The following is a 15,401-nucleotide window of genomic DNA, read 5'->3' as shown; positions in this document are numbered from 1 at the left end:
CTCTGCGTGTGAGCACCCTCCTCTGCGTGTGAGCACCCTCCTCTGCGTGTGAGCACCCTCCTCTGCGTGTGAGCACCCTCCTCTGCATGTGCGCTGCCAGCTGACCAGCCATCTCCATTCGGGTTGTGAAAAGCGTGTCCGTGCGCCTGCCTGTGACGTGGGGGAGATAACTGGCGCGTGTCTGTTTCCCCGGAGGGAGCGACACAGAGGAAGGACAGCCGGCGAGGCCACATGTGCTGACGCGCCCGGCGGCGGAGGGCGGTGGGGGAGCATCCTGGCCCCGGGCGCCAGGCCCCGCCGCCGAGCCGGGAGAAGGCCCGTGCCACGTCCCATCGTCCCGTTGTTCCCGTCACAGCGAACCCACTTAGCTCCTCCTCGTTCTGCGCTTCCTGGGATCTCACTGCGAAGGGCGCACGTTTCCAAGCAAATTCTTTCTGATTTTCCTCCCCCGAAGCGGAAGGCGTCCTGGTCCGCAGTTCAGTCTGAACACGCCATTCCAACGCGTGGCAGCTCGGCCGTCCCAGACTGAAGGGACTAGAGGAATGGGGGTACGGGCAGACCCTGACCCCCGCCTTTCGGGGCAGTCAGAAGACCCGCGTGGGAGCGGCGCCCTCCTGACCCAGAGCGGGGGAGCGCATCTGTCTCAGGAAAAGGAAGGACACTGAGCGACAAGGCACGGCTGCGGGCCCACGGGCGGCATCCTGCCGTCTCGGTTCCGGAGGGAGAAGGGCTGCTTCAGACTCAGGGCCCGCCTCCAACCCAGGACCTGGCAGCCCCCCCCGCCCTCACACTCACACCTGAGCCCCAGTCTCCCACATGGGACCTGGCAGCCCCCCCCCACACACACACACACTTATTCCTGAGTCACGTCTCTCTCCCCCTCCAAGTTCCTGAAGCGCCAAGATCTGGGACAAGGCCCAGGCCCCGCTGGCAGGCAACAGCAGCCTCTAGGTGAGTGTTCAAACCTCGTCCTCCTCCCGCAGCGAGAAAACATGGAAGGAGCCCCCCCCCCCCCCGCCCTCTCCCGCCGCCCCAGACAACAACCTCAGACGGTCTCCTGGGGCCGGAGGCTCAGAAACGAGGCCCCGACAGGACGTGAGCAGACCCCTTCCTGGGGGCTCGCCAGTGTGCTCGCCGCGCTCCGTGTGGAGAAAACATTTGCGGACGGATCCCGCCCAGCAGCCGGCCTGTGAGCAGAAGAGGGCCCCCCCTCCCTGCCCCCGGAATCTCCCGGAGTTTCCTGAAGGCCGTCAGCCTGGGACAGACGAGGGCTGGACGGCTTCTCGAGCTTTCATCCCGGGGCGGGCGGCTGGCCCGGCTCAGGGACAGCCGATTCCAAGCGGCTCCTATTGAGCTAGACGCCCGCGGGGGACTGCCAAGCCCGGGTGGGAGCGGGGAGCCCGGGCCTGCGGCAGGGCTGGGGGGCCCTTTGAGTCACTTCGCAGCTCATTTCCTCTGCTTTTAACTGCAGGCCGGCAGGCTCAGGCAAACCCGCTGAATCACATTCCAATCGCATTTAACCCCGAACACCCCCCCTCCCTGCAGCCATCCCCCTTGTCACTGCATCCCACCCGCCTGGCTGCCACCTGACCCAGTCGGAGACCGTCCGTCCGGGCGCTGAAATGGAGACTGTCCTCCGAGGCGGGCTCCGCGCCGGGTCGGAGCGAGCATCTGCTGACTCACGCGGGCGCCGGGGTCCGGGAAGCGCGTTGGCAGCAGATGCTGTTGGACAGGCCCGGCGTCCGTTTTTCTAGGATCCCGTGAGCAGCTGGCAGAGGGCAGACAGCCAGGCAGCAGTGCCCGATGTGGGCGTGTGGGCACGGAGGGGCCGCAGCAGGAGCGGGCGCCTTCCGCCCCACGGGTTCCAGTGTTGCGGGTCCGAGCTCGTGCGTGTCAGCTGCAACGCATCTCCCGCGGCCGCGTGGCACCACAGAGGCCTGCCCCGTGCCAGGCCCACGCCCACGCCCACGCCAGGGTAGGAAGTCGGCCCCGGGCCAGAATTGGATGGCTGAAGGTACAACGGTAAAGCCTACTTAGAATTTCAGGATTCCTGCGGTCTGGTTTTACTAAGAGAATCCAGCAAAGGGGGACCGATGCCGGAGAGGCAGAGGGATGGCTGTGATGATCCGTGTGCGTGAGGACATCTATTATAACTTCATGAATCGGTGGGGAATTTACTCCCCAGCGTCAAAGAGCACAGCCGGTGTAGCAGAACCCGACACTCCCCTCCGCAGCCTCGTCCCGAGGAAAGACCAGCTCGAGCCGGACGTCACGGCTTCCCCCCGAGTTCCCACCTCAGTGGCCTTAGTGAGAACTGTCCTCAGCATCACCTCGCTCAGGCACCGAAGAATCGCACACCGCACGTGCTGGCGAGGGCGGGAGGAAAGGGAGCTTGGGGCAGTGACGGTGTGCTTGTAAACTGGTGCAGCCGTGATGGGAAACAGGACTGATGTTCCTCAAAACAGTAAAAATGGGAGGGCCATCGGGCCCGGCAATTCCACTCCTGGTGTTTATCTGAAGAACATAAAGACAGTAATGCCAAGAAGAGATACATGCATACCTATGTTCATTGCAGCGTTATTCACAACTAGAGGCCCGGTGCATGAAAATTCATGCACTGGAGGGGGGTCCCTCAGCCCGGCCCGCCCCCTCTCACAGTCCGGGAACCCTCAGGGGCGGGAGGCGACCCGGTGATCAGGGGAAGGTGACGCCCCCATCACACCTCTGCTGCTGCCATTGCCGGCAGCGCAAGCCTTGGCCGGCCCTGGTTACCTGAGCCTCGGGTGGCCCTGGGCAGCTGCACAGCCACCATCGGAGGCTTGCCTGCGCCTCGGGCCGGCCCTGGGCAGCTGGGGGGCTGAGGGGACTGGGGGACTCTGGAGGCAGGTGCACTGGCGGGGCTGAGGGGACTGTGCACCACCATCTTGTGGCCGTGGGCACTGCCATCTTTGAGGGCATGGCAGTCAATTAGCATATTCTCTCCTTATTGGCTGTGGGCACCGCCGTCTTTGAGGGTGGGGGAGTCAATTAGCATATTCCCTCCTTATTGGCTTTGGGCGCCACCATCTTTGAGGGCGGGACAGTCAATTAGCATATTGCCTTCTTATTGGCTGTGGGTGCTGCCATCTTTGAGGGCGGGGCAGTCAATTAGCATATTACCTTCTTATTGGCTGTGGGCGCCACCATCTTTGAGGGCGGGACAGTCAATTAGCATATTACCTTCTTATTGGCTGTGGGCGCCACCATCTTTGAGGGCGGGACAGTCAATTAGCATATTACCTTCTTATTGGCTTTGGGCGCCACCATCTTTGAGGGCGGGACAGTCAATTAGCATATTACCTCCTTATTGGCTGTGGGCGCCACCGTCTTTGAGGGTGGGGCAGTCAATTAGCATATTACCTCCTTATTGGCTGTGGGCGCCACCATCTTTGAGGGCGGGGCAGTCAATTAGCATATTACCTCCTTATTGGCTGTGGGTGCTGCCATCTTTGAGGGCAGGGAAGCAATTAACATATTCACTCCTTATTGGCTGTCGGGCGCTGCCATCTTTGAGGGTGGGGCAGTCAATTAGCATATTCCCTCTTTATTAGATAGACTAGAGGCCTGGTGCACAAAATTCGTGCATGGGTAGAGTCCCTAGGCCTGGCCGAGTGATCAGGGCTGATCGGGGCCTTCTGGCTGCCAGCCGGGGCCTCCCTTCAGTTCGTGCCGCCCCCTGGTGGTCAGCGCACATCATAGTGAGTGATCGAACTCCTGGTCTCCCGGTCGAACTCCCGAGGGGACACTTTGCATATTAGCCTTTTATATATGTAGATAGTCAAGATATGGAAGCAGCCCAAGGTGCCCATCAGTAGACAAGTGGATAAAATAGATGTGGTTAAACACACACTGGAATACTCCTCAGCAAGAAAAAAGAATGAAATCTTGCCATTTGCAGCAACATGAATGGACCTAGAGGGTGTTATGCTAAGTGAAGTAAGAACAATACCACAGATCTCACTTATATGTGGAATCTAAAGAACAAAGCAAATAAAACAAAACGGAAACGAACCCATAGATACAGAGGAAAAGCTGGTGGTTACCAAAGCGGGGAGGGTGGTGGGACGGTGGGTGAATCTTTTATTTAAGGAAGAGACACACTCTTCAGTGGCACTTCGTCCCAAGGTAGCTTCCATCCATTCGTTACGTTGTGGGACCTGGCCTCAGGTTTGCGAAGGGGTAAGCTCTCCCCGGGCACGTTGGCCCCCTCCCGGCCTCTGGAGACGGCAGCGACATAACTCTGACTCTTGGACAGTGTCACAGGTCGCCCAGGGTGGTTGGGAAAAGCTTTTGAAAACAAAACAAATAAGAAAGGTACGGCAAGATTTTTTCCTAAGGAAAAATTTCCTGAACTGATATCCATTCGATTTAAAATGCTTTTCAATAAAATATTAAAAATGTAAATAGCAACCCAGGGTAACATCCTGGAAGAGGCGGTCGGGTCAGGAGAGCCAGCGTGAACTGCAGGTAAGCTCAGCCGCGCTGTCCACGTTGTTTCTAGGCCTAGAGGAACGTGCGAGAGACCACCACCTGTTTGCAAAGGATCCTGTTTCTGGGACGGATTTTTGCTGTCGCAACAGCCAGGAATTCCGGGTCTTTCTGGCTCACTGTCTCAGGGCCAGGTGGGGGGGGCCTGAGAGTGAACCAGCCACGCCCCTGTGTTTCTGAGGACACCCCCTCCGCATGTACACGTGTGCGGCAGGAAACAGGCATGCCGCGCTTGCTTTGGGCCAGGCCTTCTCCCAAGCACTCCCCCCCCCCCTTGCGTTATTCCAGCCCAGAACCACCCCGGGAAGCAGGCACCGTGTTCACACCCACGTCACGGATCAGGAACCGCGGCGAGGCTACAAAACTCACGGGGCCAGGTTCTGGGTTATCATCTCTCACCTCCAAAGTCACCCTTCTTGCCCGCTCTGCTGTGCGGCCTGCTGCTCCGTGCTCTGCTCCATCAGCAGAGGGCGCTGGAGAGCGTCTGCGGGAGGGAAAGGGCATGGCTCCTGGGACCTGAGGCTTTGCTCCCAGGTTCCTGCAGGGCCACAGCATCCCTGCCAGCTGCTCCCGCACCCTCCCGCACCTTCCTGCACCCTCCCTCACCCTCCCTCACCTTCCTGCACCCTCCCTCACCCTCCCTCACCCTCCCTCACCCTCCCTCACCCTCCCTCACCCTCCCTCACCTTCCTGCACCCTCCCTCACCCTCCCTCACCTTCCTGTACCCTCCCTCACCTTCCTGCACCCTCCCTCACCCTCCCGCACCTTCCTGCACCCTCCCTCACCCTCCCTCACCTTCCTGTACCCTCCCTCACCTTCCTGCACCCTCCCTCACCCTCCCTCACCTTCCTGCACCCTCCCTCACCCTCCCTCACCTTCCTGTACCCTCCTGCACCTTCCTGCACCCTCCCTCACCCTCCCACACTCTCATATACCCTCCCTCACCCTCCCTTACCCTCCCTCACCCTCCCGCACCCCCACAGCAGCAGAGCCTCTGTGAGCCAGCTCCCATGTACCCCAGAGAGCAGATTTCCGGCAATTCCATCGGCGTGGCACCCCGGGAACTTCTCAGTCACCTGCTGAGCCACAACCAAGTCCTCCCACCAATATCTGCATCCCAGCCGGGGGAGGGGGGAGGGGGGAGGGGGCGGGGGGGGGGCAGTGTTCTTTCTCGGGCAGCTGCTCCTCCTGACTGTTCTCACCTGCATTCTGTCCAATTCGCTTTACCTCTTTCTTTTTTTTTTTTTTTTAATGTATTTTTATTGATTTCAGAGAGGGAAGGGAGAGGGAGAGAGAGAGAAACATCCATGAGGAGAGATGACCATTGATCGCCTGCCTCCTGCACACCCCCCACTGGGGATCAAGTCTGCAGCCCGGGGAATGTGCCTGGACTGGAATCGAACCGTGACCTCCTGGTCCGTAGGTTGACCCTCACCACTGAGCCCGCCGGCCGGGCCCAATTCTCTTTACTTCTCTTTGGCCAATCCCCGTCACCCATGCCCCGTCCTGGTTAATAACGATGCACAGGAAACGTCCCTGTGGGCGTCGCGGTGTGGTTTCTCGCTCCTGGTTGGATCCTAAGGGCACAGACCAGGGAGCCCCACAGCCCAGCTGTGACCCCCGTCAGCTCCTCCTCACGCAGGTACATCCTCTCGCTGGGCCGATGGCACAGGCTCTGGTGCGAGGAGACCCATGTGCCGATCCCCACGGGAGGGCAGGTGGAGGAGGGAGGCGTCAGGAAGGGACCTGAGGCTGAGTTTTTAAACAGTCGCCAGCGGACATGTGAATGGCATCTTCCCGGAAAGGGTGCCACCTGCTCACCCCCCGACCTTCCTCCTCTTTCCTCAGGGAGGTTGGGGTCTTCAGGGTCCTGACCCTTGCCCTGCACAGCTCCCCGCTTCTCTGGGGGGACAGCCTTCTCCCTGGGCATCGAGAGGGGCGGGCCCTGACCTGGGCGCTAGGAGGCGGCCGGGGGGGACCTCGGGGGCTCCAGCTGGGCCTGGCGGCGTTTCTCGCCGAGCTGCTCCGTTCAGAACACAAAAGGCTCACAGAGAAATACCTGAATGTTTGTAATAACTGCCTTTATTTTATTTCCACTTTTGATAAAAACTAGTTGGTTCTTAACTCCCCAAATGATAAATGACAAACGTAAATGTTGGAAGAACGCGTGGCGGCCTGGGAGCCCGCCGCGCCCGGCCATCGGCTGTTCCGGGGGCGGCTGCGGAGGACAGGGCGGTCCTGCGCGTCCTCCCGCTGATGCTGCCCTGGCAGCGGCCACGGAAACGGGCTCTGGCTGGGGGAGGTGTGGGGGTGGGGTGGGGGCGGCGAGGGCTGAGTCCAGGTCATGGGAGCCGCTCGCCCCAGCTCCCTGGCGCAGCCCCCACTTCCCCAGAGCTGCCTCCAGCACTGGGCGCCGCGTCCAGAGGCCCCTCAGCGCTCCACGCGGTGACCCGGGGCGCAGGCTTGCACAGCTGGCAGAATCTGGGGCTGGTTTGTAAGAAGTGATGGATTTGGAAATTCGATTAAAAAAATATAACCCCTGGGATCTGCGCCCCGAGGAGTGTGGGAGGCCTTTCTGCCGGGGGGAACGGGGTGGGAAGGGAGGTGGGAAGGGGGGCTCAAAGCAAAGGGGGAAACTCGGAAACACGAAGAGAAGGGGTCTGGCGGGTTAGGGACTTGATCGGCCCTGGTCTGCGGAGCCCCTTCCTCAAGCGTCACTGGTCCTGCCTGTTTGGGCCAGCAGTTTGGGAAGCGAGGTTTTCCTTTATGCAAAAAAAAAAAAAAAAAAAAATTCATCTAAAGTAAAAATAAGTGTGCGCTGTCGTGAAGGGCTGTTTAATGGTGTGTCCGGTGTCTGGAGCCCTCCGGGCCCGGCAGGGGCTGGCAGGCAGCCTGCGGTTAGACGGCGTTCCGCTGAAGCAGCTGGTCCAGTAATTGCTGGGGAAGCAGGAGACACACGTCAGGTGCAGAGCACACCTGGGCCCACACACATCACACCTGCTGGGGCCAGAGCACACCTGGGCCCACACACATCACACCTGCTGGGGCCAGAGCACACCTGGGCCCACACACATCACACCTGCTGGGGCCAGAGCACACCTGGGCCCACACACATCACACCTGGCGGCCAGCACACACCTGGGCCCACACACATCACACCTGCAGGGGCCAGAGCACACCTAGGCCCACACACAGGTCACACCTGCTGGGGCCAGAGCGCACCTGGGCCCACACACATCACACCTGGCGGCCAGCACACATCTGGGCCCACACACATCACACCTGCTGGGGCCAGAGCACACCTGGGCCCACACACAGGTCACACCTGCTGGGGCCAGAGCACACCTGGGCCCACTCACATCACACCTGCTGGCGGCTGGGCCGTTACCTTTTTGAAGACTTCCGCGCGGAGCCTGTTACTCTGTAAGATCACCCTTTTCTTCTGTTCTTCTTTTTTCTTTCTGACTTCCGGCAAGTTGTTGTAGATTCTGAAACAGATGCCGGAGACACTGTGAACGGCAGCAGGACAACGTGTGTCTGAGGGGCTGCAGCCTGGCCTGTCAGCAGGCGCCGCCGTCTCAGAGGGGACTCTGCTCACCGGGTCTCCAATCCGCGGGACCCCGAGGCCGCGGGGCCCTGACAGTCTCCGGACAGGGCTGCGGGGCTCAGCATGGGGGGGCGAGGAGGGCGGGGGTAAGTGGAGCGCTGTTTCTTTAGTCGTCACTTTCCTTGTCCCTCCGCTCCCTTTGAAAGTGAACCCCTTCCTTGTAAAGCCAGGGGCTCCAAGCCCACTGCTCTGCCAGCCGAGTGCCAGCTTGCCCCACGTGCCCCCATCCCCTCGGCGCTCGCCTCCCCGTGACCTGGGAGAGCAGCAGCAATGGACGGAGGAGCGGGATTGGGTTAGAATCACACACACACACGCGTGTGCATGCGTGTGTCTGTCTACCCTCAGCGACTGCTCTCCTCCTTCACCTGTTTCCAAACACACGTCAGGCGAGCGGAGGGTGCTCGTGTCGTGGAGTAAAATCAGGCGCCTCCACTGGACAGGCGGGGCCCACGGGACCCTCTTCCGGACGCTTCTTTCCTACCTCCCAACAGAACAGTTTCTGCACCGATGCCAGGCAGAATTCTCTAGAACCCACGGCACGCGTGCTGCCTGTGCCGGGCTTTTGCGTTGCCGCACACGTAAGATGACGGGTGTGGCTCAGCGGTTAAGCTTCTACCCAGGAACCAAGAGGTCACGGTTCAATTGCCAGTCAGGGCCCATGCCCGGGTTGTGGGCGTGGTCTCCAGGAGGGGGCGTGCAGGAGGCATCCGATCCATGACCCTCTCTCATCATGGATGTCTCTCTCTCCCTCTCCCTTCCTCTCTGACATCAGTAACAACAACAAAAACAACAACAAAAAACCCAGCTCCTTCTCGTGCTGGGAAGCCAGACCCGTCTTGCTGAACAGGCGCCATGGGTAACAGTCATCGCCACGGGGAACAGCACTGACGCTGACGAGACAGCACCCGCCGCCATCCCGGTTCCTGGGCGCGCGGCTGATCACGCGGCACGGACTGTCTCATCGCTCCTCACCAGTCGGGAGAGGCGTGGGGTCCCGCTGAGACGGGGTGAGGAACCCAGGCCCCAGCCGGGTCAGGAGACTCCGACCTCCGTCTGTTTGACTGGGCCCAACACTGTCCCGGCCACGGCGCAGAGGGACCGGGAATACGGCGCCTGGTGCAGTGCCTGGCTCACCGTGGGCATCCCCAGGGTCTGAATGAAGACAGGAGCCATCGTCACCTCCCCAGAGACCCGTCCTCCGGGCACTGAGCGTCTGAACCCCCTGGGCGTTTCAGGGAACAGCCCCCACTCACCCTGGGGCTTCTGGTGCAGTATTTATTACATTTTATTTATTTAATCTTCACCAGAGGACATTTTTTCCTTTGATTTTTAGAGAGAGTAGAAGGGAGGGAGGGGGGAGAGAGAGAGAGCGAGAGAGAGCGAGAGAGCACACAGAACACGGATGTGAGAGAGGCCCAGTGATTGGTGTCTCCCGCACACACCTGACTGGGGCTGGTAATTGAACCTGTGACTCTTCGGTGCAGCCGATGCTCGATCCCTAGGCCACACCGGCCCGGGCTGATGCAGTCTTTTCTGAAAAGAGCTTCCTAAGTGAATTATGGTTCATCCACGGAATAGACCACTTTGCAGAGTTAAAGCCCGTGTGGAGAACCATCTGTATTCGTACCTCCTGACAGGCCGCCCGCACAGACGTGTAATAAAGTGGAAAAATAAAAGCAGGCCACGGGAAGATGAAATACCGCGTGGTCCCACTTAGGGCTAAACGTCAGATCGCTGTCGGCACAGAGAGAAGTCTATTTCCGGGCAGGGGCGCGGGGTGGGTGTGCAGGCCGGGAACTGGGCGTGTCTGGAGATGGACCCAGAGAGTGGGGGCGGGGGGGGGGAATAGGGGGAGGGGCCTAGTGGGTCACGAGGGACTTGAGCTTCATCTCCACTATTTGAACTTTTTAAATGAAATGTAATGAAGCGATATAATTAATAACAAAGAATGCAAAAGAAAGGGGGCCGTGCGCCCTGGGGGCTGCAGCCTCAGAGCCTGGCCAGAGCCCACCCAGGCGCAGCCCACGGAGAGAGGGAACCGGTCCTGACTCCACGGAGACCTGCCTCTGGCAGGGGGAGCGGACTCGGGGCCATCCCCTCGCTTGAGCGTCCCGTCCCAGCCTCAGTTTCCCCTTCAGCACAACGCTGGGGTGATACGCTCTGTCCACGGACGCTGGCCTGGCCTCGATTATTTTCGTTGGAAGGCTCCCTGATCGCGGCGTTGGGTTTGGGGACCGAGAGGGGAGGATTTGGCGGAATTTCCCCCCGAAATTGAAAGGGAATACTTTTGGCATGAGGTCTACACAGCTTCGCACTTCTAGCCGGCCAGCCCCGAAAGGCGGTGGCCTTTACAGCCCCCGCTAGGACGCCGCGGCGGGCAGGCCGTTCACGGGACGGCCCCCTCGCCTCCCGCCCGCGTCCTTATTTACAAAGAGGTTCCTCCCCCGGTCCACGTTGGCTCACGTCACGGAGACCGCACAACCAGGCCGAGGCCGGGGCTCTGTGCGGGGAGCCCGGTCCGTCCTGCTCGGCGCTCTCTCTCGGCGCTCTCTCCGGCTGGCTTAACTATTGTAATTCTCCCCGGTGCGAGACACTCGGTTCTAAGTTAATGGCATTTTGCTTGCATGAGCCTGGCCAGCACTGCGGAGCGGTTACATGTCCAAGAGGAGGCCAGAGGGAGAAGAACGGCCGCCTTTGTGCTCGGCAGGTGGGGGGGAGCTGGTGGGCGTCTAGAATGGCAACCGGCCGGGCAGAACAGGGCGGGTGTGCTGGCATCTCGCCGCCCAGCCCGGCCCGGCCCGGCACGGCCCCACCGGCCGGGAGGGAGGGGGCGCCAGGGAGCAGGCCCGTGGCCCCCACGTGCCATCGGCCCCCACGTCTGGGCCCTTTTCCGCAGCCCTGAGCGTCGAGGCCCTCGGCAAGCAGCTTCCTCCTCCTCGTCAATGACCTTCAGAGGCGCAGGGACACAGAGCGCCTGCCCAGCGGGATTCGGGAGGAGCAGGAGCGCCCGCTAGGAGCCCGGCGATCGCTGAGAGACCAATCACCGGTCGATCAGGATCCAGGACCCCCCCGCTTTCCGAAGGATTTCCCACGAACAGCGGGAAGACCCCCAGGCACAGTCCCCCGGCCGCACTCCCCTGGGCCGGCTTTCCACATTCACAGCCAAGACGACCTCAGAGCTCACCCGGGGACTGGACACCGGCCCCTCGGACAGCACGGGCCCACGGAGCCGCCCTCCCCTCCCCCTCTCCCCCACGCCACCAGGTACCTCTTCGACCGCATGTGCATCTCCTTCTCCGAAATGCACCTTTCTTTGGGTTTGAACAAGTTATCTGGAAAAAAGGAAAGAGGGTTCAGGTCAGAGGGCACGGGTCACACATTTCTAGAGAAACAGCTCGGTGGCTCCGCACGCTCTGTTCCCCGCTCTTCCTCCACGCGCCGGCCGGTCACCAACACGGCGGGGCGCAGCCGATGCTCACACCGCTGAGCCCCCGCCCCCGGCTGGCCTTGGCCGTAGCGAACTCCGGGCACGAGGCCCAAGGTTGGCATCTAACACACTTTATGGACAGTGACCTCCCCTTTTTAAAAATACATTTTTACTGATGTCAGAGAGGACGGGAGAGGGAGGGAGAGGTAGAAGCACCAATGACAAGAGAGAATCATGGGCCGGCTGCCTCCTGCGCACCCTACGCTGGGGATCGAGCCCGCAACCCAGGCGTGTGCCCTGACCGGGAATCGAACCCTGACCTCCTGGCTCGGGGGCGACCTCAGCCCCTGCGCCACGCAGCCGGCTGTACTTCATTTTTAGAAGCGGTCGTGGTCTGCCAAGGGCGGCGCCCGGCGTCACGCTGGCTCCGGGCCCCGGTGAGCGGTCACCCCCCCACGAAGCAGCCACGCCGGCTCTGGTGCGGAGGACAGGCGCCCCGGCCGCAGCGCGTGAAGAGCGGCCCCGGGACACGCCGGCCCCGCACAGGCCGCGTCGTGGGGGGGGGGGACCGGCAGCCACCGGCGTGTGCTTAGTTCAGGAACACGGCGAAACCCACCCCGAGTCCCTTTCCCCGGAAACGCTGCCTTGAGAGTTCGCGTGACGGGGAGCGCCGTGCCGGCCCACGTGCGGGTCTTCCGCGCCTTCTCCCTGGAGCTTTGCTTCTTCTCATTCCCTGACAGGAGAGAGGGGGGGCTGTTCACCCCCATCGCCGCTCACATCGAGGCGGCTTTCTCTTCTTCTCAAGCAAATGAAGAGGAAAAGCCATGTCTGTGCTCCTGGGAAACCGTTTGTTTTTTAAACCCCGTGCATCTGGCCCCGGCTCTTCCCCGTGTCCCCTCCAGGGCCTGTCGCTAACGTCAACGGCAAGGCCGGCCCTGCGTGTGCCTTGGCCTGTTGGAAAGTCAGCAGACCGCCAGCTCCCAAGATGGGGGTCCCTCTGAGGCTGCTCTGGGGGTGCAGCCGAGTGAAAGCCCGACATTCATCTCGATAAACACACGCGAGTGTTTATTACGACCCTCATCATGCACACACACACACACACACAGACACACATGCACGCACGCACAGACACACATAGACACACACAGAGACACACACGCACACACATGCGCGCACACACACATGCACGCACACGCACACACACATGCACGCACAGGGACAGGCACAGAAGGGGAGCCATTCTCCGCTCCGGCACAGACATGCGTCCCGAGTTCAGAGCAGGAACACAGCTCGGGCCTCCCATGAAGACGGGTGCAAAAACACACCAAGAAGAAGAAAACAACAACAACAACAGAGAAAGGACAGGGGCCGGGAGCTAAGAGGCAGGCTCGCACAGGGCGCGCCCCTCCGGACGGGCCGGCGATGAGGAGGGCCCACCATGAGCCCTGGAGCCCGAGGACCTCCCTCCGACCCTCCTGCTGGAGAACCTTGGGCAGGCGAGGCCCCAGCTCGCCGCCTACAGGAGCCGACCCCCAAGTCAGCCACGTCTATGAAACACGTTTGGGAAGAAATCGTCTTAATGTCCTGCCTGGGGCCGTTCCGCTCTATCTCTTAGACCCACGAGGACTGACCCAGCCCCGTTCCCAGCTCCCTCAGGGGCTCCTGGTCATTCCAGACTTGGTTTACATGGTGAAACCAACACCATACCCCCTGCCCAGAGGTCCCCAGGGCTCTCCGGCACCACTTCCTGGCATTGATAGAAGAAAGGGCTGAGGAGAGTGAATGGCAGGAAAGCACCAGTTTCTTCAGCGAAGTGTGGTAGGCTGAGGTCAATTACCTGCAAGCAAAGATTCCCAGAGCAATGCTTCCCAAGGGAACTCTTAAGAATTAGATAAAAACATTCCCAGGTTAAAAAAAAAAAAAAACAAAAAAAACAGGAAGAATAGGGTTAAATAAACTTAAGCAGTCCTCACTGTTGCAGGACTTACCAGTGCCTTTAACATGCACTAGGGACCAGCGGTCGGCAAACTCATTAGTCCACAGAGCCACATATCAACAGGACAACGACTGAAATCTCTTTTGAGAGCCAAATTTTTTAAACTTAAACTTCTTCTAACGCCACTTCTTCAAAACAGACTCGCCCAGGCCATGGTATTTCGTGTAAGAGCCACACTCAAGGGGCCAAAGAGCCGCATGTGGCTCGCGAGCCGCAGTTTGCCGACCCCAGCACTAGGCATTGTAAACCTCCAAAAGAATACGGCGTGCGAGACATTTCTCAGAGGAATCCGAGGGGAAGATCCTCCTCTGAAGTGCATTTCTGATTGTTCTAGGCCCGAGGACATTAAGGAGGAAAGTGACAACTGCAGAATAGCAGCTCTCATTCATTCTCAAAGTGACCTGTGACTACACAATAGGGTTTCGTCTACTTATGTCCTGGAAGAAAACCCGGTATTCTTGGTCCACTTTTTCTAAAAGCGTGTATGTCTGCCCCCATTTAAAGGGACGTCAATCCTCACAGTGGCCCCATCGCACCCTCCCCATAAAGCAGCCGCGTCTCATCGGCGTCTGAACGACCACCCGGGGGTCGGAGACGTTCTGCCCCAAGTCCAGGGTTTCCCCGTGTTTCGTAAAGAGCCACAAAACGCGGCGATTTGTAGATGCCGCATAAACATTCGCTCTCGTTGCCAAGTGGGTTTACAGACGTGCATCATCGAAGAGAGACCACGTGGGAAGGAAGACGAGGCGGTGGGAGAAGGAATCCTTGAGGGAGTCATCACTGACCATTCTGCAACTCGGTGTGCTGCCGGTGGTACCTTCATCAGAAACACCCTGTCCCTTAGGGCTGCTTCTAGCCCACGGACAGAAATGGGTCTGTTTCCCCCCCCAGTTTTGGGTTTTGGTTTCCTGAAAACACACAGCACAAGGCCGTCCTCCGGGGGCTGGGAGGGCCTAATAACGCTGCGCACGCAATTGTCTTTGACTCAGGGGAACAGCCCTTTGGCTGAAGGAGGCTTCCTGCTTCCCCGCGGGCTGATGAAGTAACAATGTACTGTTATCTGATAAGCACATTAAAAATTCCTTTGTGAGTAATCCTGGGAAAACTGCCCCCAAACATTTGTTCAGATGTTTTATGGAAAAGCATTCATGAGATCAGGCCGGGCCGGGGCGGGGAGGGGGCGGCCGTGCTCCCAGCGCGTGGTGGGCAGCTCCTGGCTATGACCGCGGCGCCGGCCCCGCCATCCCAGATCTGCTGGGTCACTGCTCCAGCGAGACGCTCCGGGAATGCAGATCCGTTCTAGGACCTGCTGCAGCCAAGAGCGTCCCCGAGGGCGGCTCTGCGGGGGCAGGGATTCGCAGCGCCTTCCGGAGAATTCCGTCCCTCCACTGCGCCGTGGTTCGAAAGGCTCTCTGACCTGGCTCACCGCGGACGTGTGGCTAATGCCGTTCAGATGGATGGCGTCCGCTTCGCTGCGTGCGGCAGGGCCTCCCAGAGGGACTCGGTGCGGGGCACGCCCACAGCCACTTACCATGGAGGGAGACGTTCCTAGCAAATACCCGCGGGACTCTACTCCAAATGAAGACGGCAAGAAGGCCGGGGGGCTGGAGGGAGACAGGAGCCACGAGTCCTCAATGGAAGAGACTGGATGGGAGCAGTCAGGGAGGGCTTCTTGGAAGAAGGGGATATTCCTGATGGGTTTTCTACACAGTCACAGGCTAAGAGGACCCCCTGGCAGAGCCCTGAGGGGGACCCGGCAGGCAGGGGGGACACAGACGGAGACAGAAGCAAGGCCGCCGGGGCTGTGAGCAGGCCAGGCCCCCGGCCGGCTGTGGCATGGAGG

General features: G+C 60.2%; 1 protein-coding gene across 2 annotated transcripts in view; it reads right to left on the bottom strand.

Moving 5' to 3' along the window:
• Positions 1 to 7,347: 7,347 nt before the first annotated feature.
• Positions 7,348 to 15,401, bottom strand: part of C17H10orf90 (chromosome 17 C10orf90 homolog) — a 123,572-nt gene continuing 115,518 nt past the window's right edge. The window contains exons 6-8 of one of the 2 annotated variants that reach the window (XM_054729193.1): positions 11,404 to 11,467; positions 7,917 to 8,037; positions 7,348 to 7,465 (exon numbers count right to left, since the gene is read on the bottom strand). In XM_054729193.1, coding sequence (XP_054585168.1) covers positions 7,427 to 7,465; positions 7,917 to 8,037; positions 11,404 to 11,467 — 224 coding nt within the window. In that variant the 3' untranslated portion in view covers positions 7,348 to 7,426. The remainder of the gene's footprint in view (positions 7,466 to 7,916; positions 8,038 to 11,403; positions 11,468 to 15,401) is intronic. The other variant, XM_054729194.1, reaches the window with a different exon arrangement.

The sequence above is a fragment of the Eptesicus fuscus genome, chromosome 17, assembly GCF_027574615.1.
Source record: "Eptesicus fuscus isolate TK198812 chromosome 17, DD_ASM_mEF_20220401, whole genome shotgun sequence".
In the NCBI taxonomy this organism is placed as follows: domain Eukaryota; kingdom Metazoa; phylum Chordata; class Mammalia; order Chiroptera; family Vespertilionidae; genus Eptesicus; species Eptesicus fuscus.
This window is presented reverse-complemented; position numbering and strand designations above follow the sequence as displayed.